General features: G+C 35.9%; 1 protein-coding gene across 6 annotated transcripts in view; it reads right to left on the bottom strand.

The window, feature by feature from the left end:
* SEC24A (SEC24 homolog A, COPII coat complex component) overlaps positions 1-25,415 on the bottom strand; it is a 51,702-nt gene that overhangs the window by 4,588 nt on the left and 21,699 nt on the right. For 5 of the 6 annotated variants that reach the window (XM_045550812.1, XM_045550813.1, XM_045550814.1 and 2 more), the window contains 12 exons: positions 24,023-24,149; positions 22,488-22,597; positions 19,710-19,822; positions 17,958-18,076; positions 15,198-15,253; positions 13,898-14,104; positions 12,395-12,515; positions 11,890-12,048; positions 9,154-9,327; positions 6,705-6,815; positions 4,467-4,642; positions 2,757-2,894 (listed from right to left, as the gene is read on the bottom strand). In XM_045550812.1, coding sequence (XP_045406768.1) covers positions 2,757-2,894; positions 4,467-4,642; positions 6,705-6,815; positions 9,154-9,327; positions 11,890-12,048; positions 12,395-12,515; positions 13,898-14,104; positions 15,198-15,253; positions 17,958-18,076; positions 19,710-19,822; positions 22,488-22,597; positions 24,023-24,149 — 1,611 coding nt within the window. Of the gene's footprint in view, positions 1-2,756; positions 2,895-4,466; positions 4,643-6,704; positions 6,816-9,153; positions 9,328-11,889; positions 12,049-12,394; positions 12,516-13,897; positions 14,105-14,146; positions 14,817-15,197; positions 15,254-17,957; positions 18,077-19,709; positions 19,823-22,487; positions 22,598-24,022; positions 24,150-25,415 lie in introns of those variants that run through there. The other variant, XM_045550817.1, reaches the window with a different exon arrangement.

The following is a 25,415-nucleotide window of genomic DNA, read 5'->3' as shown; positions in this document are numbered from 1 at the left end:
ATATCACCTCCAAAAGTTTGGGCCTTAATTAGGTAAATCATAATCATTCATATTTAAATATATAGAAGATGAAGAAATATTTATTACTTATCTAAACAAAGCTACTGTGAATCCCAATAAAGCCAAATTAACTTCTGATCTTAACTATTCTTTTAAAAAAGAATGCAATAAATACAATGTTGTATTTTGAACAGATAAATGACATTAGTGAAATCCAAATAAGGTCTGGAACTTAGTTAATAACAATGTACTAAGGGAAAGGAGAAGAGGAAGGGAAAAAAAGAATATAGATAGATGTATTTAGTACCATTAATTTGTACACTTAAAAATGGTAAAGAGGGTAAGTTACATACATTTTACCTCACTAAAAAAATTAAAAATTAATAACAATAATGTACTAATGTTGCTTTCTTGTTGTTTTACAAACGTACTATAGTTTTGTAAAATTTTAACATGAGGCAAAATTGCGTGAGGAATATCTGACCACTTTCTGCACTATTGTTGCAACTTATCTTTATATCTAAATTTTTCCAAAATAAAAGTTGATTTGATAGAGAGAGAAGGAGACAGAGATGAAACAAGAATATCTCTTTCAAATTTCAAGCCGAAATCTCCAAATTGGTTCTCACTGGATCTGACTGCTTGCTCGGCTTAGGACATGCACACACACTGCGGGAGGGGAAAAAGCCTAAGGCAAATGAGATTTTAATAGTTCTCTTCAAATTGACATTCATTTATTAAAGTCAGAAATGGAAGCTTGTTGTTTATAATTGGCTTAATTTTATTATCTGAAAATACACCACACACAAATATTTCAATATTCGTAACTATTCATTTTTACTAAAAATACATTTAATCACTTAAAATAGGCACTTAATTAATCTTACCCAAGAGAGGAAGTAAAATACTAACCTACCAAGCCATATAGTCTAGGGATGTTCATGTTATGTGAATATAAGTGGTTAAACCTGGAAACAATATATATGTCCAATAATAGTAGAATGGTTTAATGAACTTATGAAGTCATTAAAATGTATGTTTTAAATGAATGCTCATATACATGGAAATATGCTTAGTTATGATAATCATACTAATGATGGTGGTGGTAATGGTAATAGCCCTCTATGGTTTGTATGGTGTTGTTATACCCAGGCATCGTTCTAAGAGCTTTATATATATTACTGTGTGATTCATGTACTATTCCAAACTACAAAAACATCAGGATTCAAACTACATAACCACAACTAAGTAAAGCAAACAAAATATAAAAGGAAAATCAAGGCAGGAGAAAAGTACACTTGCAGAGGACATTTATTGCTCTGTGCTTTCAACATCCCTCCTTCCTACACTCCCCATTGCTTGAGAGAGAAGTTCTTTTCACTTCAGTGATGAGGCTGCGGCTCTGTTAGGGGCTATTAATCACAGTACTTTCAGATCTCTGGCCTTGGGAAGTGTGGGGAGCATAAGAGAGACTATAACCAAATACAGCCAATCAGAAATTTCACCCTAAAGCTTTCAAATGTGAACTGCAAAAAGAGAGCTCTGTCTTTCTCAGATAGTGAAGAGCCACTCTCAGCGGCTCTGTTTTCTAGTCTTATACAGAAGGCTGATCAGAAAGAATGAAACTCATGCAAAATGAGTCTTTGAATCCTAGTAGGTTCTGAGTCTAGCTCTATCCCTGCTTTTCCTATGGTTTATTTTTGAATGTCATTTCAGTCCCTTTTTCTGCCTAAGCTTCCTTACAGCCAAAGACTCCTGATAAATAAACCTCCAACATGTTAATAGTGCCTGTCTTGGTTGAAGCACTATGGATGAAGTTATTTTTTTTCTTCTTTCTGGTGGTTTCCATATTATAGATATACAATAAATTACATTTATATTTTTATGTTAGTTTCTTATTCTCTTAATGTGAGAATAAGGTAAACTCAGTTAAATTGAACTTGCCACACAGGATTAATCTAGAGTTACTATTTTTGTAATACTGATTGATAATGTTATAACAAGCTTTTCATTTGATAAAAAGTTACCTCATTTCATAGGCAATTTCTCCTCTATACGTGCAAGATATCTTAAATTCTGTAAATTCTGAAAGGTTTTTTTGTTTGTTTGTGTATGTAGAGACGGGGTCTCGCTCTTGCTCAGGTTGGTCTCGAACTCCTGACCTTGAGCGATCCTCCCGCCTCGGCCTTCCAGAGTGCTGGGATGACAGGCGTGAGCCACCGCACCCGGCCTTTGAAAGGTTTTTTAACCAGAACATTATTTCCAACACATATATCTTAACTTGATCACAATTTTAGAATGAAGGATTATGATTTAACATTTTCATGTTCCTGACTTTAACTCTGATAAACTTCCTATCAAAGGCAAATAATGTTACAACTTAGGTAAATATTTTTTCTTTAATTCAAGGACACTGTTACACTGAACATTGAACTTGGATGTTCAGATGTAATTTCACTCTCAGGATATTCCTTTCAGATCAATTTGTTTAAATAAATATATGAATAGGTTGCTCTGGTCAATCTGACAATCTGCTCATTTCTTAGGTCTGCTCTAGAGATTCTGTCTTTGGAAACTTAAATAAAGGCACTATTTTTAGAAGCATCCTTATATACAAAAATTTCTTTACACAGACCTATTGAAGAAATAAAATAAAAAGCTTTAAATGACAAATTTTCTCATTTCTGCACTGGAGTGACTATGATTAGGCTTATAAACCTTCAAGTAAAAGCCACTAAAAAAGGCATCAATCTTACCTCATCTGACAGATTGTCAACTCTATACAAACTGGGATGCGTTGTGAGCATAAGGTAAACCAAGGGCTGATTTTTCACTTGAAACATAGCAAAAATGCGTTCATCCAGACGTGCATTTGTCCCAGTCTGGAATGATTTCTGTAAGAAAAAACAACCCCCATCCATCCCCAAAAAGGTATTTAAAAAATAGACACAAAACTTTGTAAATGTCAGTTGTTAAAAGAATCTCTTCAGACAAATACACTGTTAATTATTCTTTAAAAAATATCTTTTAAGAAGTCATACACATCTATTAAATTGTGGGTATAGCCCCACCTAAAACTCTTGAGAAATTAGATCATGGTAAAGTTATTTGATCTCCCTGGTGTCTGTTTCCTAATCAGTGAAATAGATCTAAACACTCCATTTACCAACATAGTGACAGTGATGTAACAATCTAAGCAATACCACAGGAAGGATAAAGCTATATTGCAAATGACAAATTAAAGGCACATATCAAGGACAAAAAAGATATATACTAACTGTTCCATAAATGCTGGGTGACGATTAATGGTGACTGTCATTGTTTTTCCCACAGTTAGAGAAATTAAACAATGTAACAAAGCTTACAAATCAATAAGGAAAAATAACAGTACAAATGAGGACAGATGCTTAGTAGAAAAGAGTTAATAAGTAATTTGAGGATTTAACTGGTATTACCTTCATGGAGAATAATGAATTTATAAGGTAAGGTTTTAAGTATTCCAACTGATGGAAAGGAGTGAAGGAGGCAGAAAGAGAAAAGCAATGAAATTATGCATTAAAACGAGGGCAATGACATAAATAAAGGAAAATTAGAAAAGACTGTTGGCTGGGCCTGGTGGTTCATGCCTGTAATCCTAGCACTCTGGGAGGCCTAGACAGGAGGATGGCTTGAGCTCAGAAGTTCAAGACCAGACTGAGCAAGACCAAGACTCTGTCTCTATTAAAAATAGAAAGAAATCAGCCAGACAACTAAAAATAGAAAAAATTAGCCGGGCGTGGTGGCTCATGCCTGTGATCCCAGCTACTCGGGAGGCTGAGGCAGGAGGATCGCTTGAGCCCAGGAGTTTGAGGTTGCTGTGAGCTAGGCTGATGCCACAGTATTTTACTCAGGGCAATGGAGTGAGACTCTGTCTCAAAAACAAACCAAACAAACAAAAAACATAAAAATCCTTGTACTAATGGAGCTTACATCCTATTAAGGGAGGAGTAAATAATAAATAAACAAAATATGTGGCATGTCAGTGATAAGAGCTATGGGAAAAAATACAGGAGGTTAGAGCAAGAAAGGGTATCATGATAATCGTGTGGGATAAGAGCATGGCATATTAAAGAGGGGAGATCAGGGAATGCCAGCCTTAAAGAAAAGTTGGCATTTGAGGAAAGACCTGAAGGAGAGAGAAGAGATTAGATTTTTAAATGTTAAAATTTAAGTACTTATGTAATCTCTGTGCACTTATATTGAGAAATGGAAATAAATAATTTGAGTTAAAGAAACTAGAATTGTAGATTACAATTATTTGTAACTTTGGCCATAAATTCCTTCAAAGTCCAAATAAGAAGTAGGGTCCCTGTCCTCAGAAAATTTAACCAGTATAAAGTTATGTATACAATGTTTAGGGGTTTATAGAATAAAAATTTTGGCTTTTGATGTTTTCATTGGTTAGTTTCTGTTTTTGTTTTTCTTACCTGTTTAAGGAGAGCCAACACAAAAAGTGGGAAAAGCCGCAAAGAAAAAGGAACCATGAGTCCAGGCTGCTGGTTACTTAGGACTGAAGAACGGTAAGCTGAGAGGGAGTCGATGACAGCATTCACTAGTGCATCTCGAGCGTCACTCAGACTGGCCGTCATGGACCTGTCAACAGCTAATTGAGGTGAGGGTAGGGACAAAAGAGAAATAAGATCGAAGCTTAAGTTACTCCATTGTTAAGGATAGAAGAGATAATTTTTAAAAACTATACTAAGTCTTTCTCCAATTTATTATATACACAATAAGGTAAAACATATAACAGTTAAAAGCACGGTCTAGAGAATCATGCCAAACTCTGCACTTCCTGAGCCTCAGTTTCCTCATCTGTAAAATAGGAAAACTATATTCTGTTGAATCTAAGCTGTTAGTGATTGTGATCCACTATTTTATCTATATACCACTGAGAAAGAAAAACCACTTAAACATATGAATGCTTTCCTATCACACGGAGTTTTTATTTTATACTTATGGAAAAAGCTCTTAGAGAGTTATTTAGATAGATTTTCATCACCTGTCATGCCACACGGTTTATATGCATTTTTGCATAAAAAACTTTTTCTATGTTCATAACAATACTTGGGAAAAAAATTTTTTTCAATGTTAAAAAAACAGCATAACTGTTTTGAAGACTTCTCAAACTACAACTAAACTCAATCCATGTGGTATCAAAAATACATTCAATAAAGATTGTTAAAACTAAAATTAGCACATAGGGAGGAAAGAATGAAGGGTGTTGAGCCGGGCGCGGTGGCTCACGCCTGTACTCCCAGCACTCTGGGATGCTGAGGTAGGAGGATCGCTTCAGTTCAGGAGTTCAAGACCAGCCTGAGCAAGAATGATACCCATCTCTGTAAAAATAGAAAAAATTAGCCGGGCATTTGGTGGTGCATGCCTGTAGTCCCAGCTACTCGGAAGGCTGAAGCAGGAGGATCACTTGAACCCAGGAGTTTGAGGTTGCTGTGAGCTAGGCTGACGCCACAGCACTCTAGCCCAGGTGACAGAGCAAGACTCTGCCTCAAAAAAAAAAAAAAAGAATGAGGAGTATTACTATCTGGTTAACAGTAACTCTTAAGATTTTATCAAATGAAGATTTACCCTGATTTTAAAGATGATAAAATGTGAAAAAATATACATATTGGGTTCAAGCAAATACACTAGCAAAACAAACACAAAGTTGTTGTGAACATTTTTTTAAAAATCCACAAAAACTGCCTGATAGTTACTGCTGTTGATAATAATAACGATCACAATAATAATTACACTGTTAACAAAAAATACTACTTAAAAAATGAAGGCAGTAATGCTCAAATTTCTTAGGTTACAATCTTCAAAATTTAACAACATAAAAGATTAAAGTAGGGATGAATCCTTTACCAGGATTCATGTAAAAAAACTTTACCAATACAAAATTCAAGAAAAAGGGTAACTATTTCTGCTTTAGACAGACTTGACTTTGAAGCAAATGGACTCAATGAAAGTCTTCCACGAAGGAGAATCAAAATGATGTATCTAGCTCTATGTATTTGAAAAGGGAACCAAAATAATCAAGAAGGCAACTATATCTGAGGTGGAATTAAATAGGTAAAGATATCAGTAAGTTTTCTGCTAGCTCAAATGATTTGGCCAGGGCTGTAAACGTATGTGTGGTAGTATACTGGTTTTCAATCTCAAATTCCATGACTCTAAGTCTAATGATCTTTATGGTATATTGCTTCTCTTGTAATCTAAGATACAGAGTTCATAAAAAAACTATTAAATAGCACCAGTATTAAAAATTACACAATATATGGAAATTTAAGTCCAGCGCAGACAAATATAGAGAGACAGAAAGTAGTTTACTGGCTGCTCAAGGCCAAGGAGGGAAGGGGGAGGGAGTGAGCATTAACTGCTAATGGGCATGAGGTTCCTTCTGGGGTGATAGAAATGTAAAACTAGATCATGGTGATGGCCGCACAGCTCCATAAATTCACTAAAAACAATTAAAATGAGTGAAATGGTGGGGTATGTAATTATATCTCAATAAAGCTGTTTAAACAAACAAAAAAGATAAGAATATCTGCAGCAGACCTTTTCAATCAGATAATTACTTAGCAGGCACCCAGGGATCCAAAATATTGAAACTGTGAAGCTAATTATTTACTTGCAAACTATTTACAACAGGTGATAACAACTCTTACCCATATTGGCCAATAACCCTGAAATTGCTTGAACATCAGCTCCAAGAAAGACTTCATTCAGAGTTGAAACTACTGGCAAACACAAAGTATGAACACGAATTCTTCTTTCACCTTTGGGGAAAATGTATGAAATACATGAAGTATAGAAAGGGGCAACTTTAATATATAAAAAAGATGACTTCAAGGTCACTTGGAAAAATCATTTCTTTTCAATTTAGAATGAAGTAGAGTTATACCGAAAGCAGAGACAGTATCAAACATTTTTCTTTATTTTTTAACTATGAGATTCTTTTCATTCAAGTTATTACTAAATAAATAATAGGGCCTATACTCCAGTGATAAAATGGTAAATTTTTAAAAACCTCTTTGCTGAAGTTTTTGGTAATAAAAATTTTGAGTTAAATACATATGACATCACTACTCCAAAATATGTTCTTTGGCCTGTTTTGACACATAAAGCCCCCAAAATTCTTACACTTTTCTCTTTAATCATAGAAAAAAATTTTTAAATACATTAATATTCGCAATACTTTCTCTTCAGTAATTACCCAGAATAATAATCAATAAATACAAGAAACAAAATAAAAAACTTTGACAATCATCAAATATAAGCTAAACTTTAAAAATTCTATTTAGCAAGATCCTAATACATGAAAGGAAAACAAGCAAAAAAATTAGATTATTTCTTATTGAGCCCTAAAAAACCCCAAAAATGAGAGATGATACACTACAACCTAACATAACACATAAAGACTAATGGAAAAAAAAAAGACTACTGACATGTGTATATGAGGAGCTCATATAAACTCTTTTTTTGGAGACACAGTCTCACTCTGTTGCCTGGCTAGGGTGCAGTGGTGTCAGCCTAGCTCACTGCATCCTCAGACGACTGGGCTCAAACGATCCTTCCGTCTCAGCCTCCCAAGTAGCTGTGACTACAGGCACATGCCACCACGCTTGTCTAATTTTTACATTTTTTGTGGAGAATGGGTCTTGCTATGTTGCTCAGGCTCATCTTGGCCTTCTAGCCTCAAGCATTCTCCTGCCTTAGCCTCCCAAAGTGCTGGGATTACAGACATGAGCCACTGTACCTGGCCAACAAGATTTTTCTAAACAGTTTAACTCTATATCCTATATCCATTTCTAGGAAGTTATCTTAGAGAAATCATCTGAAATGACATGAAGATTTGTGTACAAGGAAAGAAATTTCAAACACATTTTCAAAGCAAAACATTAGAAACAAACTAATTTTTTTTAAACATAAGGAAGTTAATAAATTATGAGGCCAGGTGTGGTGCCTCATGCCTGTAATCCCAGTACTTTGGGAGCCCAAGGCAATAGAATGCTTGAGGCCAGAAGGTCAAGATGAGCCTGGGCAACATGGTGACACCCTGTCTACAGAAAAAATTCAAAAATTAGCTGGGCATAGTGAGGAGTGCCTGTTGTCCTAGCTACCTGGGACGCCAAGGCAAGAGCATCAGTTGATCCCAGGAGCTGGAAGTTGCAGTGAGCTATGATCACACCCATGCACTCTAGTGGACACCAATGCACTCTATCCGGAGTGAGGACCCTGTCTCAAAAAAAAAAAAAAAAAAAAAAAGAACAACCCCTACCAGCTCTTCTATCCCCTTCACCTGATGTATTTTTCTCCTTAATTATTATCATTATGTAACATACTATTATTTTATTTATCCTGTTTATGGTTTGTCCCTCCTACTAGAATTAAGCTCTACGAGGAAAGGGATTTGTTAAATTCAGATTTATTAACTCCTGTATCAGAGTGTCTGATACACAGTAGACTCTCAATAAATATCTGTTCAACAAATGAATAAATAAAATGGTTTAGGAAAACAAATGCCAAACATCATGGCTTTACCATGAATAGAAGCAAATCTCTTATGATTAGGAATACTCTTTTTGGCTTAGTAACAATAAGTAATCACCCCCAAAGAAGAAGGAGCTTATCATAAGCCACAGAATACATAACCACATCAAAAACATGCCTTTACAACAACTTATGCTTATAGTTAATACTGTATGGTACACTTAAAAATTTGTTAAGGCCGGATGCAGTGGCTCACGCCTGTAATCCTAGCCTTCTGGGAGGCCGAAGCGGGTGGATCAGTCGAGGTCAGGAGTTCGAGACCAGCCTGAGCGAGACCCCATCTCTACTAAAAATAGAAATAAATTATCTGGACAACTAAAAAATATATACAGAAAAAAATTAGCCGGGCATGGTGGCGCATGCCTGTAGTCCCAGCTACTCGGGAGGCTGAGGCAGTAGGATCGCTTAAGCCCCGGAGTCTGAGGTTGCTGTGAGCTAGGATGACGCCACGGCACTTACTCTAGCCCGGGCAACAAAGTGAGACTCTGTCTCCAAAAAAAAAAATTTGTTAAGAGGGTAGATCTCATGTGATTTTTACCACAATAAGAACAAACAAAAACTTACCTTTGCTGGATGTGTATAAAAGTGCTGACTGAAAAGAAACCAACTGAGTGTCAGTAAGACTCTCTTCCACTGACATCTGTACTGCATACCCAGCATCTGGGTTGACATTGGGCAAAGACAGTAAGTCTGTTGACCGAACAAAGAAGTTCCCATGGAAAGTATGAATGGAAAGACCTAGAAGAGAAAAAATTATCAAAATGACTTATATATACCTACATATTGATACTTACATTTTATACTAGTCACTTATCAGATTGGCAGGAAGTAAAAAAGTTTAGACAATACACAGTACTTATTGAGGTTGAGGGGCAATAGGTGTCTTTTGAAATAAAGGTGGTAATACAAATTTTCATAAAAATTTTTGGAGGAATATTTTGTAATATCTGTCAAAATTCTAAATGGATACTTATTTTGACCTTAGCTATCCTATATCTAAGAATTTATCCTACAAATATACTAATTCAAGTGTCAAATTTGCACATGCAAAAAATTTTTAAGCAGACATTTGTTACAACAAAAAATTCAGAAATGCCATCAATGGGTATCACTAGGAAAATAAATCGTGATTTGCCACATACATGCAAGCTTATACAGGAAGACTTCAGCTTTATCAATAATGTATTTATTTTTTATAAGAACAGATGCATATTTTACTTGTGAAATAAAAACCAACTTTAAAACAGTAATCAGAAAGAAAAAGAGGCCAGGCATAGTGGCTCAAGCCTGTAATCCTAGCATTTTTGGAGGTCGAGGTGGGAGAATCACTTGAAGCCAGGAGTTCAAGACCAGCATGAGCAACATAGTGAGACCCTGTCTCTATAAAAAATAGAAAAAGTAGCTGGGCATGGTTGCATGTGCCTGTAGTCCCAGCTACTTGGGAGGCTGAGGCCAGAGGATCACTTGAGCCCAGCAGTTTTAAGGAGACCCTGTCTCAAAAAACAAACAAACAAACAAAAACAACAACAACAACAAAAAACCCTAACAAAAACAATTTAAAAGAAAAGAAAAAGGAAAAAGAAAACTAGGCATGGTGGCATGGGCCTGGAGTTCCAGCTACTTGGGAGGCTAAGGCAGGAGGACCACTTGAGTCCAGGGGTTGGAGATCAGTCTAGGCAACGTACTGAGACCTTGTCTCTACAAATGGAAGGAAGGAAAAGAGGAAGGGAGGAAAAGAAAAAAGAAAGGAAAAAAAGAAGGAAAAAGGGAAAATGGACAGATGGAAGGACAGGACAGGACAGGAAGAAGGATGGAAGAAAGAAAGGAAGGAACGAATATACATTTGCATACTGAAAAACAGAAAGGTGCACACGACATTGTGGTGTAGAAAAAACAAGGCAGGTGTGATCTCCACCATTTTTTTTTTTTTAAGACAGGGTCTTACTGTGTTACCTGCATTAGAGTGCTGTGGTGTCATCATCATTGCTCACTGAAATCCCAAACTCCTGGACTTAAGCAATCCTCCTGCCTCAACCTCCCAAGTAGGTGGTACTACAGGCGTGTACCACCATGCTTAGCTAATTTTTTCTATTTTTAGTAGAGACGGGGGTCTTGATATTGCTCAGGCAATATGCTGACCTCAAGCGATCCTCCCACCTCAGCATTCCAGAGTGCCATGACTATAGGCATGAGCCACCATACCCAACCTATTTTTTCTTTTTTTCATTACATTTACCAAGAATATGTATTTGATTTGTAATGAAATTCATGATAAAAAGTAAAAAGGGAAAAGGATAGTTCATTAGCAAATTCCTTTATGCAAAGTACATACAAAATAGACTCTGTCTTGCCAAGTACAAAAAGTCTTAAAAGCCATTTAAGATGTACATTTCCCCTAATGTATACCCAGTGGGTGCAGAAATAAACAGTTTTTAGGTCTTTCAATCCTGAATGAATGGGATCCAATAAATGTGCCCTCTAAAACATAAACACCAAAAAACTATTAGAATAATAAATGAATTCAGCAAGGTTGCGTTATTATAGTGATGGATACTAAACAACTTCATATGGCACCTGATTTGACCAACACATATCAACATGTAGCGGACAGATTAGTGGATCCTTTTTTTTTTTCTTTGCTACTGACTTCATATAATCTTTTCAGTTTAAAAAATAATTACCTCACACCCCTTACAGAGCAGTAATATTTTAATATCTGAATAAAAAATTAGAACCAGAATGACAATGTGGTGAAATGAAAAACCAAAAATCAGAGCACAAATTAAAAGATCTCCCAATTCTGGGGATGGATTATGGTGATGATTGCACAATAAGAACATACGTACTGTCACTGAAGTGTACAATTAAAAATGGATAAAATGGTAAATTTTACATCATGTGTATTTTACAATTTTAAAAAATAATTGTTTACCAAAAGAAAGATCTTCCATTAGTATTGCTCAGTAAGAGGAATAAAAATCCATCAGTAATATGTTTTATTTTCTGTGAAGATATGGTCTCTTTTTTAAAAAATTGAGATAAGTCACATACCACAAAATTCACCATTTTAAAACATACAATTCAAATAAAAATAAATAAAATGTAAAGTTCAGTGGTTTTTAGGATATTCACAATGTCACTATTTTTTATACTGTCTCTTCTCTTAGTTGCATACTCCACAGAGTCGACAAAGGATCTTATTAGGGCAAATCTTACAAGATAAGAATATGTAAAAATGTGTATATTTACTGGTATCAAAAGCATTATTCTCTCCTATGTTAAAAAAAAAAGCGTCCCCACCTTTGGTGCACCGAATCCTCATGACTGCCTCAAAGCCAATCTTCCGAGTGAGGTATCTCTGCAGCTCCTTCTGCAGCTTCTGTACCTGGACGGGGTTGTGCTGATGATGGTAAGAGGGGTAGTAATAGACACTACCTGCCGAATAGCGAGAAATGCAACCTGGAAAAGAACACGCATTCCTTTTCAATTGTGCCCTCAGCTACTTTTATTATAGCAGAGTAACTGCAGGAATTTGGATCAATCTTTCTTTAACTGTCAGAAAGAATATTTCAACATTGCTCAGTTAGGCTCTAAAAAACAGAAAGAATATTTCATTCCTTTAAATAGTAGTACACAAATTTCTCTATTACTAAATGTTCAGAATAGAAGACTATTGGGTTTCCAATAGACTAAACTCTCCTAAGGCAATAAAAATTCTTTAACTTTGTCCTCTATTTAGAATACTATCATATAATTACCATTTTGATATTTATTTAAGAAAAAAAAATCATTGGAAAGAACTTACCCAGAGAAGCCAAATCAGAATACTGTCCACTGAGAAGGAATAAGTCAACAGCTACCTGCTGACCAGAACAGTCCAAGGCTAATTTCTTATAGAAGTCAGTGGAAGGTGTCAGGTGTATTTCCTGTTAAAAATAAATTACAAAGAGAAATTTTTTTAAAAATCATTAAATTGTCATAAAATTTAAATGTACATCTATATATACCAAAATATTCACAACAGTTATCTCTGAGGATACTACAAAATCCTTTTGTTCTTTGATATTATCTGATTTTTCATTAAGAAGCATGTACTGGCCGGGCGCGGTGGCTCATGCCTGTAATCCTAGCACTCTGGGAGGCCGAGGCAGGTGGATCGCTCGAGGTCAGGGGCTTGAGACCAGCCTGAGCAAGAGTGAGACCCTGTCTCTACTAAAAATAGAAAGAGATGATCTGGCCCACTAAAAATATATATAGAAAAAATTAGCCGGGCATGGTGGCGCATGCCTGTAGTCCCAGCTACTCGGTAGGCTGAGGCAGTAGGATCGCTTAAGCCCAGGAGTTTGAGGTTGCTGTGAGTTAGGCTGACGCCACGGCACTCATTCCAACCCGGGCAATAGAGCAAGACTCTGTCTCAAAAAAAAAAAAAAAAAAGAAGCATGTACTGCTTATGACTTTTCTGTAAGTTTTTTTTAAATAGAGATAGAGTCTTGCTATGTTGCCCAGGCTGGCCTCAAGTGATCCTTCCGCCTTGGCCTCCCAAAGTGGGGGATCACAGGTGTTAGCCACATGGCCAGCCTGATTTTTCTATAAGTTTTTTATGTTTTACGTTTAAAAAGAAATACATCTATTATATTAATTTCATAATTGGCAAAGATAATTACTACTATAACTGAAATCTTTTAAATGCTCAGTATACTGAAACTGTTCTAAACAATTCATATGTAATATATACTTAGTCCTTTCAATTATCCTAAAAGGTAGGTTCTATCATTATTTTCACTTTCTTTATAAGGAAACAAAGGGGCAAAAAAATTATGTAATGATTCAAGTTCACACATGTAATACGTAGTAGAACACAGGCAGTAAAACCCCAGGAATGACATCATAACCAGTAGAGTATACTGGCCTCTCTCTCATAATCTTTCAGAAAATACAAGTCTCAAATTGTAAGTTTATACATACAACATGCTCAAAAGAAATCCATGGCCATTGATATACCAAATAATGACTATTCCTATTCATCTTTGTCCCTAGTGAGCATATTCTCTTAGTCTCCCAGACTTTCTCATCAAAAGCAGGCTGAATTGTTAGTGGCCTGCCAAAGATACTAAAAATAAAGTGGGGGTGAAATCAGGTAGAGAAAATGTAATAAAATCAAAAAGTCTACATAAAAGTGAAACCCTTCAGTAACTTCCTTATATTCCCTCCTCCCAATAATTGAAAAATAAGCTCAAAAACCAAACTCTGTTCCCAAAGGGAAGGAGCACCAGCATAAATCTTATCATGTATTTTACAACTTTCTAACCTTAGCAGATGACCTTTGATTGGGTTCCTCTCGTGGTTTCAGGGCTCCCACTCCAAGAGTTGGGAGTTGTGTTTGAAAGACAGACATTCGACCACCAGTCGGGGACATCAGCTTAAAGGCAGCCTGAAGTGCAGGACCCAAGGCACTCTGGGTTTCCAGAGTCTTGGTAAACATTTGTGGCAAAGTTTTCAGCAAATCTTGGACAAGCTTGTGAAATAAAGCAAGAAAACTCAAGAGTGTTAGAACTAAAAAAATTTTTTTCACATTAAGTCAGTATCTAATACAATAGACAAGACATTGAGTCATGATGACGTTCAGAGAATCTACAGACACAATGAAGTTGGTCAAATGACAAGAAAGCCATTTTAAGTCAACATTATAAATTGGCAAGCAAGACATATCAAAGTTGGGGCCTTACAGTTCTTGCACATGCAGTAGTCCAGCAAGACTATAAGTCCAAAATGTATCTAAAAGAACCATCACAGTTTAGAGATTTGATATATTTTAATGCCATGAAATATGGCCTTCTCCATCACCTCTACATACTTTATTTTTATTAAGTTCCAAAGCGAGTTTAACTGTTCCCTGTTGCAAAATCTAAGATATCCAGTATCTTTGCCAACTAGTAATATGACTACAAAAGAAAAACAAAATAAAAACAACTACCTATTCAGGTTAGGGTGTACAAATAAAGAGAGTTAATGGGGAAAAAATACTTTGCACTATGGCACAGTCACCATTGCTAACAGCAGAGACCATAGACTTGCTAGTTAAAATGTTACCCCTACGGCATATATGCATGTACAGGGTAGACAACATCCCCCCTTCAGACACATTCTGTTCACCTCTCACTGCATTATGTCATGGCAATTTCCAGGCAGGTAATAAGAGTTTCTTCTGAACTGACCCCAATGACACTCTGTGAATCAAAAAAGCAAAGGGCACTGAAAGCAGCCTAGCTAATGTGCTTCTACGTAGTGACCAGAAGCTTTATGTCAGCAACCCTCCCAACTTCCCAAATGGCTGGCAAGACAGGTTTCCTTCAGGTGTTCTTCCTGTATGGAACAGGCTTACCTTCTACTCTACTACAAATGACTTGCTGCATTAGACTTAAAAATGATCAGCTCAAGGTCAAACTCAAGAGCTCTTCATCTAATGAATTTTAACTAACAGTAAATATAAAATGCTACACATCTTAGAAATGTCACAGAAAGAAGCAAAATTTTACTTAAAGTTCATTTCAAAAATATATTCCTTCAATATTTCACTTAAACATGTCAGGTAGCAAAATGTGCCTTACCTCTTTACTTTCATTTAAATTTACTAGTAAGTTCTCTGGCATAGGTATAAAAACATCTGAAAGAATAAATACATATTTATTTTTAAACAAAATATAATCATTAAAGATGTTCCAAATATACAACACTGATGCAATTAACCAGCCCCATACTTACAGAAAAGCCATCTCCTTCTCTATTATAGCAATGTCTACATTATGTCCAAAGAATCACCAAAGGAACACTGATTCAAGTAGTTACTGCAAATATATTCTGCTTCTTGTCTGATACCTTGTAAAAGGTATAGCCTCCCAATTAAAAAAAAAAAAAAGATCCGTAAGCACTCAGTAAGGGTTTGCGCAAGTGCTCTGCTTCTTAGGCTAAACACAACAATTTAGAATCCTGCTTTCCCATCTTCTTCTTCTTCTTTTTTAATGGCTGGCCCTAGAAGCCAACCAAAGACACACTCTTGGCATTAAAAAAATTGCTGAATACCTCATCTCTACTAAAAATAGAAAGAAATTATCTGGCCAACTAAAAAATATATATAGAAAAAATTAGCCGGGCATGGTGGCGCATGCCTGTAGTCCCAGCTACTCGGGAGGCTGAGGCAGTAGGATCACTTAAGCCCAGGAGTTTGAGGTTGCTGTGAGCTAGGCTGACGCCACGGCACTCACTCTAGCCTGGGCAACAGAGCGAGACTCTGTCTCAAAAAAAAAAAAAAAAGCTGTTGACTAACACGACACACAGGAATACTATGCCTTTATACAAAAGCAATACAGCTCACCAATAGCTCTGTCAGTCACAAAGCTAATGCTTTCTCATAAAGAAGAAAGGGAGCCACCTGTGCCTTTACTAATGGGACTACAAAATCAAGTGAATCAGACAGAATGCTAACCCACCACTTCAGATGAGCCTCTCAGGATTCTCCTTTATTCTGGCTTAGGAACTAAATTCCCTTTAGAAGGAATCAAACTGGGAGGATAACATGGGTGGCAGAGGATTCTGAGAAGAATCATGTTCTACATTTCTATATTGTTTTAGATTATAAAAAAATGGCTTATTACAAAGTTTGTAAAATTAATATCAATAAATAATTTGAAACATTAAATATTTATTTTAGCTGTCATACAAAGACTCTACCATCTATTCTTTAGGCTTCTTCCAATTTTTTCCTTTATAATTAAAATTTTTTCAATAACAGATTTATTGAGATATAATTCATATAGCATAAAATTCACCCTTGCAAACAGTACAATTCAGAGATTTTAAATATATTCACAGAGTTGTACAGCCATCACCACTATCTAATTCAAGATCCTTACCATCATCTCAAAAAGAATCCCTATAACTGTTAACAGTCATTCCTCATTTTCCCTCCTCCCAAGTTCCTGGCAACTACTAATCTACTTTCAGTCCCTATGGATTTGCATATTCTGGATACTTCATATAAAGAGAACCATTCTATATGTAGTCTTTTGTGAGTGGCTTCTATCACCAAGTCCAATGTTTTCAAGATTCACCCATGTTGGCACGCATCAGTACTTCATTCTTTTCCATTGCCAAATAACATCCACTGTGTGGCTACGCCACATTTTGTTTATCCATTCATCAGAAGATTGACACATGAGATGTTTCCACTTTTGGGGCCATGCTGCTATGAACATTAATGTACAAATTTATGTATGGACATGATTCTTTCAATTTTCTTGAGTATGTATTTATTGAGTGGAATTGCTGGGTCATATAGTAACTCTATGTTTAACTTTTTGAGGAAATGCCAGACTGTTTCCACAGAGGCTGCACCATTTCACATTCCCTCAGCAGTGTGTTCCAATTTCTCCACGTCCTCACCAATACTTGCTATTGTCCAGCTCTTTAGTATTAGCCATCCTAGCTGGTGTCAGGTGACATCTTGTTGTGTTTTTTTCATTTGCATTTGCCTGTTGATTCATGACGTAGATAGAGCATCTATTCATGCATTTATCAACCATTTATATAGAGAGTATATTGAATATTATATACTGAATACAGAAATATTTATTCAAATCCTTTATCTACTCTTTTTTTATTTTTGAGACAGAGTCTTGCTCTGTTGCCCCAGGTAGAGTGCAGTGGCATCATCGCAGCTCACTACAACCTCATACTCCTGGGTTCAAGTGATCCTCCTGCCTCACCCTCCCCAGTAGCTGGGACTACAGGCACACAATATCCCACCTGGCTAATTTTTGTATTTTTAGTAGAGATGGGGTCTCAATCTTGCTCAGGCTGGTCTCAAACTCCTGAGCTCAAGCAATCCTCCAACTTCGGCCTCCCAGAGTGCTAGGATTACAGGCGTGAGCCACTGCACCCAGCCTCTTTATCCATTCCTACCTATTGTCTTTTTATTGTTAAATTGTAGGAGTTCTTTATGTAATCTAGATGTAAATTCCATATCAGATATGATTTCTAAATTTTGGAAACCCATTTTGTGGGTTGTCTTTTCATTTTCTTGATGGTATTCTTCAAAGGACAAAATGCTTGGAGTACAGTGGTGTGATCAGAGCTCACTGCAGCCTTGAACTCCTAGGCTTAAGTGATCCTGCCACCTTGGCCTCCCAAGTAGCTGGGACTACAGGCACATACCACCCCACCTGGCTAATTTTTAAATTTTTTGTAGAGGTGGGGGTCTTGCTATTATTATGTTTCCTCAACATAATAGATTCATACATTTGTCAAATATTCATAAAATATTTCTAACACTGAAAATTCCCAAGGTAGTTCAATAAATATATAACATATACCTTCAATATCTGAAACTATTAGCATCTGAGGTTGAGAGAGACCTTCCTGAAGACTGTAGAAATGGATTGTGCTGTCAAATGTTATGAAGCCAATTTTTGTTCTGGTGTTGCCAGGAAGCCTAGAAACAAATTCAGAAGAGCATTTTATCAAGTTTTCCCACACACATATATGCATAAAATATCTCCTAAGAGTTACATGCAAATATCTAATTTAATATGGAAATTGGCCCAACATACATGAATGTTTAAACCACCCAATGTTAACAATGAAAATATATCCAACTCAAAGGGAAAACACTACATATAAGCCAATCAACAAAAAAACAGCAATCCAAAACCAATTACACCTATTATAAAGTTACATGTAATCATTTAGGAAACAGTAGGTAAAAAATACTGAAAGCATATACAATACTTTGCAGATGATTTAAAGTTATTTTATCAAGAATGCTTCAAAAAACTACCATATACCAACTCAAAAATGTAATATAAATTTAGGTTGTGCACCTCTTATACTGTTATATGCATTTATTTAAGAACAGAGGAACTAAAGCATCTATTTTAAAGATCTCAAATAAGTGGAACTACAGTTTCATAAATGGAAAAACAAGCTGGTTTTCACCTTTGTTTATGCTTGGATGAGTCAGTGGACTATCTCATTGATACACAATCCCCATACACAACCTACAACATTAAAAATACAAATGCTGGCAGGAACAAGGATGCCTTCTTCAACAAGGTGAGGGAATTACTCCATTTGTGATAAGATTTGGTCTTCCACATTCTTCCATACCACACATGAGCACTATACTTCATTTCATTACACTGAAAGGTCACTCTAGCTTTTATGGATTACACTAAATATCTAAGAACCATCTGAAATATAGTTATTTTAAGAAACTTAAGAGACATGAAAACCAAATGCAATTTGTGTACACAGTTTGGATTATTACTCCAACAAACCTACAATAAAAAGATATTTTTGAGATAACTAGGAACAAAAAATGAACTGGGTATTACATCATATTACAGAATTATTGCTAATTTTCCTTGGAGTGGTACTAGTATCATAGTTAGGGTTAAAAGTCAGTCCTGTGGCCAGTCGCAACCTGATTACAGGCTCATGCTTGTAATCCTAGCACTCTGGGAGGCCAAGGTGGAAGGATTGTTTGAGCTCAGGAGTTTGAGACCAGCCTGAGCAAGAGCAAAACCTCATCTCTACTAAAAATAGAAAAGTTAGCCAGGTGTGGTGGTGGGCACCTGTAGTCCCAGCTACTTGGGAGGCTGAGACAGGAGGATCACTTAAGCCAAGGAGTTCGAGGTTGAAGTGAGCTATGATGCCACCACTGCACTCAAGGCCAGGTGACAGAGCAAGACTGTCTCAAAAAAAAAAAAAAAAAAATGTAGTCCTGAATTATTTATAGGCAAAACAATATGCTGGCTGAGAGCTGCTTTAAAATTCTTAAGCGGGGGAAAAAAGTGTGTGTGTGAAGGGGAAGGTTCAGATGAACCAAGAACAGAAGAATTCTGAAGACAGTGAAGTTGGAGGACAGGTGCCTAGAGGTCCATTACATTATTCTTCCTGTGTACTATAGGTTTAAAACTAGCGTTTCTAAGAGAAAATGAACCCTAAGGTAACAACTGATCTAAGTGGTCTTTTAGAACATACCTTTTATTTTTGTATTTTGAAAACTACTTATTCATTTAGCAAACACTATTAGTTTCAGATTTAAGTTGAATTGAGACACTTACAAATCCAGATTGTCTAACAAACTCTGGCAAACTGAATTCAAGTATCCAGTTTCAACTGCATTGTGAGACACGTCAAATACAAAGAGGTACACTGGAGGCTGAGGAGGTCGTAACTAAAGAAAAAAAAGATCCTGTTAAGTACATCCGACCGGACTAAATTGAAACTTATCAATTGCCAGATCCACATATAGCAAAACAATAAAATAAGCATTATTTGCAGATTAAGTGGAGACTACAATAGGTAAAGCTATTCTATATTGTTTACAAATGCATACTTAAAAAGAAAAATGAGTCTGTGATTGCCATAATTCAGAAGAGTGTTTTCTCTAGAACAGGAAGGGGAGGAAATACAATCAGAAGGGCTTCTGGCAGTATTGTCAATGTTCAATTTCCTGATCTGGGTAGTGCTAATGAAGTGTTTATAACCTGTATATTTATGTTTTATGGACTTTTTTTATGTGTGTTAGATTTCACAATTTAGAGAAATTATAGTTCTAAGAGACAAGTTAGCCTCAGCTCCTTATTTAACTAATATATTGTTCAGCCAAATTCCATAAAAATCTAAGATTCTGTATTTTAAACTTCTAAATCCAAAGATTTGCTTTCAATTCAGTAAAAAGCATCAAATACCCACAATCGGAACTGAGCAGGTAGTATACAGTCTTTCCTCACTGTCTGCTCTCGCAGATAATAGTTCCAGGACCTACCTGGAATCACAAAATCCCCAGATGCTTGAGTTTCTTATATAAAAAGGCATATTATTTGCATATAACCTATATCTTCTCATAAACTTTAAATCATCTCTAGATTACTTATAATACTTAATATAAATTATATAAATAGTTGTACTGTATTTTTAAATTTGTATTATTATTATTATTGTATTTCTTTTTTAATATTTTCAATCTATGGTTGGTTGAAACTGCAGATGTGGAACCAACTATAATAATTTTTATATATTTTTTTCAAGCATCACTTGCCAAATTCATAGAACCTGTCAACCAAGAGATAAGCCAGGAAGAAGCAAAAACCTTTTGCTCTAGGAGTTTCCAAATTTAAAGGAAGTCAGGCTGGGTGCAGTGGCACTCGCCTGTAATCCCAGCAATTTCGGAGGCCGAGGCAGGGGGATTACTTGAGCCTGGTAGTTCAAGACCAGCCTGGGCAACATGGCAAGATCCCCTCTATACAAAAAAATAAAAATTAGCTGGGCATGGTAACGTGCACCTATGGTTCCAGCTACTTGGGAGGCTGAGCCAGGAGGATCACTTGATCCCAAGAGTTCTAGGCTGGAGTGAGATATGATTGCACCAACTGCACTCCAGCCTGGACCACGAGACCCTGTCTCTAAATAAAGAAAAAAGGAAAGTCATTTTTGTAAACCTAGGAGATAAAAGGAAGCCAGGAAGGCCAATTCAAGGAACAAATGCTTCTGCTTTTTTGGTTTTGGAACACATAACTGCAGATAGCTATTACCAACCGTTTAAGTGCCACAAAGTGTTTTCTACATTGAATCTTCTCTGTGGTAAAAAGAGACCGGCCAAAATTAGCCGGACATGGTATGCGCCGCCTGTAGTCCTATCTACTCCGGAGGCTGAGATCGGAAGAGCACTTGAGCCCAGAAGTTTGAGGTTGCAGTGAGCTATGATTTTGCCACTGCACTCCACCCTGGTCAACAGAGCAAGACCCTGTCTCTAAAAAAAAAATTTTTTTAATTAAAAAATAAAAATAAAGAAAAAGGAGACTGGCCCCTCATAAATTCCACATAAAAATGGATCTAATTGCCCAAATAAAGACACAAAAATACACTAAAATAATAAAATATCAAAAGTTAGTGTTACATCTAATCTTCATATTCCCCTTTCCCTTGAAGGAATTATGGCACAGTGAAAAAGTAACCAAATTCAAAGGTCTGGATTTCTATGCAACTTCTACCACCTACTATTTGGCAAGGCACTTAACCTAAGTCTGTTTTCACACCTGTAAGACAGGATTAACAGCATCTCTCTAGCTTTCTTCAGAGTATTCTTTGTGATCATCCAAAATGTAAGTGCTCTGGCCCAAGCAGTGGCTCACACCAGCACACTGGAAGGCCAAGGTGAAAGGATCACTTGAGGCCAAGAGTTTGAGACCTGTCTGGGCAACACAGTGAGACCCTGTCTCTCAAAAAAAACACAAAAATTAGCTAGGCATGGTGGCGCATGCCTGAAGTCCCAGCTACTCAGAAGGCTGAAGCAGGAGGGAGGATTGCTTGAGCCCAGGAGTTTGAGGTTGCAGTGAGCTATGATGACGCCACTGCACTCTAGCCCGGGCAACAGGGCCAGACCCTGTCTCAAAAACAAACAAAACAAAACAAAATAAATATATATATATAAAAAAGTAAAATATAAAGTGCTAATTAAGCACTAGGCATAATAATTATTTTTAAAATGCAAGATCTCAAATACCCTCACAACTGTAGAAAAGTACAGTATTTGCAAAAGAATGTTCATCACAGCATTATTTGTAACAGAAAAAAGCTGGATGTGGCTTAAAAGTAAATATGATCCCAACATTATATTGCAAATTTCTGGATGAATACACAAGAAACTTAAGTAGAACTTTGCATATACTTTTGCTTTTCAAACATACCCTTATATACTAATAAACTACTTTTATGAAGAACAAATATCATAGTTTTATGAATTTAAAACCATAAATTTCTGTTAAAGAATGCTATATTGTTTTTTGAAAACCTGGTATTATGAAATGAGCACACTGTATTCAAAAGTGAAAGCTTACCATGTATTCTGAAGGAGCCATAAACTCAATAGTAGCATTTTGAACTTCTGGTCTTCTGTGAGGTTCTCCATAAACTCTGGTCAAAGGGTTGTACATGAATTCTTCAGGAACTATACAAAGTTAACAATACATTCATTGATAAAACTGAAAGCATTAATGTAATATATCTTGCATTTGGCTACTTTCTTAATTTAGGGGCTTATAAATAATTCGATGTAGGCTCTAAATTAACGGATAAATTCACTTTTTTAAAAAAGTTCCGTTCAAGTTCCTCATATGTTAAATGGCAATAAATATTTCTCCCTTTTACGACTACAATCACTGCAACTTTTCTTTTCCTATGGCCTCATATCCTCTTTGTCTTAAGTCTTGCTAAAGCTGCTTTCCTAAAATAGCTTCAACAGATGATAAAAACTCATTAAATGTCAATTATTTTCTTAAATTTCCCAATTATAAAGGACATTAACATCTGACATACGGAATGTACAGACTCTGGTTGGACTTAGAAGCTATGATGAGGTCGAGCCCGTGAGGGTTTAGTCAGCTTCATTAATTAAACAGTCTCTATGGTGCATCATCAGCTGCCTACCACTATGATGCACCAGTGATCAAAGAGTGTTTTCTAAATTAATTATCATTGTATCTGTCTCCTTATAACTATTTAGAAATTCAAATTCCTATGTACTCTAAAGGTAAGCTATAGTTCATGAATTGGGCTGCTCTGCATATGAAAGGGGGCTTCAACTTTTATTACAATTTCATTTGCTATATTAAAGCACACACACATAAGATTTTAAAGGTGTAGTAAAGACTATATGTATATTTTCTGAATTATTATAGAGGAAAAAATGTTCTTATCTTACTCTCACTTTAATCAAAAAACACACTTGTGTAAACAATACAACTGGTTTTTAAAAATCTCTTATATTTCTTTCTTTCTCAGCTCTTAATAAAATTTCCTCTCAAACTGACACTTAATTTTCAATATGGATACTGGCATATCCATTTTCTTGTCTAATCCTAAAAATGTTGTTGGTTAGAATATATTCCTCAAACATAAACTGCGAAATAGTTATTAAGAGAGATCTCTTTCTCCTCCTCAATTACTGAGCACATACATCCAACTAACCTTCTAGCACTGCCCACCTCCCTTTACATAGCAGTGAATGAATTACGCAGCTATTGTGTTGACTTATTTTCTTTCACCCTAGAGGAAAGGCATGGGACAATTTCTAAATAAAAATATTTCTTATATTACTGGCTTAAGTAATAACATGAAATATACCATTTATTATATACCCAATATAATAAATGTAAAAAATGGTATCAAGGTATTAGCATATTTTTTATTCTAAAAGTATATAATTATTTATTTATAAGTATAAATACACAGAAAACAGTTAACAATAGTACTCTGAGTGGAAAGACCAATTATAGGTAAATAAGAACAATTTATTTTTTTTAACTTCACATTTGTACTATCTGATTTCCCTACAATGCAAGTAGAAATTTTTAAATGTTTCAAAAAAGCATACCATCATTGATTCGGTAACATAAGTTACACTTCCATCTCCTTTGATCAAGAAAGCTGACAAAAGGATTGATGTACGTTCTGCATGAACGGCATCTCACAATTGTACTGGAGGTAACCACAGGCAATTGCTGAAAAAACAGAACTAAGTCTTTAATGGTGATGATCATCACATTGAAAGGGCAAGCATTAATTAATCGTTGGAATATTATATTATAATATTATAATTTTGTAGAAAAAACCTAGGATAAAAGATGTGTTCAAACTGACACACAAAAAAATTACGTAGCTAAAATGTATTGATTTTAAACTCTATTGTTTCTCTCCAGGATCATTCTCCTTACAATTTGTCTTTCAGAAAAAGTATTTATTTTTTCATTAAACATTCACACTGCAAAACCAAGATAGTTAATTAACAATATACTTTTGGGATGGATGGTAAAGGAAAAAGGATTAACACTCTAAAACAAACGAGCCCTGAAAGTATTACAAAGTTTCTTGATGTTACATTAAGAGGCCTATTTAGTTCTCATAAAAGAACTATTATAAGTAAGGTTAAGTTATGTTTAAATATTTAATTAAACTCTGCAATTATGTTCCTATTTAAAGTTTATCCTACATATTTAAAGTAATAAAGCCTCAACCAAGCGCGGTGGCTGGAGTCTATATTCCCACCTACTCAAGAGGTTGAGGCAGGAGGATGGCTTAAGCCCAGAAGTTCAAGGCTGCAGTGTCCCATGATTGTGCCTGTGAAAAGTCACTGTACACCTCAGTCTGGGCAAGATAGCAAGATCATCTCTTAAAAAAAAAAAAAAAATCAATAAAATCCAGGTGAAGTGGCTCACGTCTAGAATCCTAGCACTCTGGGAGGCCAAGTTGGGAGGATCACTTGAGGCCAGGAGTTGGAGACTAGCCTGAGCAAGAGTGAGACCCCGTCTCTACAAAAAAATTAGAAAAGGTAGTGGGACGTGGTGGCACATGCCTGTAGTCCCAGTTGGGAGGCTAAGGCAAGAGGATCACTGGAGCTCAGGAGTTTGAGGCTGCAGAGAGCTATGATGATACCACTGCACTGCAGCCCAGGAGACAAAGCAAAACCCTGTCTCAAAAAAAATAAAAAATAAGTCAATTAAGGCAATAAAAACCTTATCATCAAAAGGAGGTTTGTTTTGGAAACGCCACCTCACTCATGCACTGATCCTCAAGAGTATGTGGCCATATGTCAAAGTCCCAGAGCCTTAGGACAAAGGTAGATCAGCCTCTTTTTTCTTTTGGAAATTTTTTAAAATATTTATTTATTTATTTATTTATTTATTTATTTATTTATTTAACAGGCAAAGAGTGGCGCTTGGCCCCAACCTCGGGGTCCCGGAGACCCCTCCATCCAGAACAACTTCTTA

The sequence above is a fragment of the Lemur catta genome, chromosome 5 (assembly GCF_020740605.2).
Source record: "Lemur catta isolate mLemCat1 chromosome 5, mLemCat1.pri, whole genome shotgun sequence".
Taxonomy (NCBI): Eukaryota; Metazoa; Chordata; class Mammalia; order Primates; family Lemuridae; genus Lemur; species Lemur catta.
Note: the sequence above shows the minus strand (reverse complement) of the source record. Positions and strands in the feature narration are given on the sequence as shown.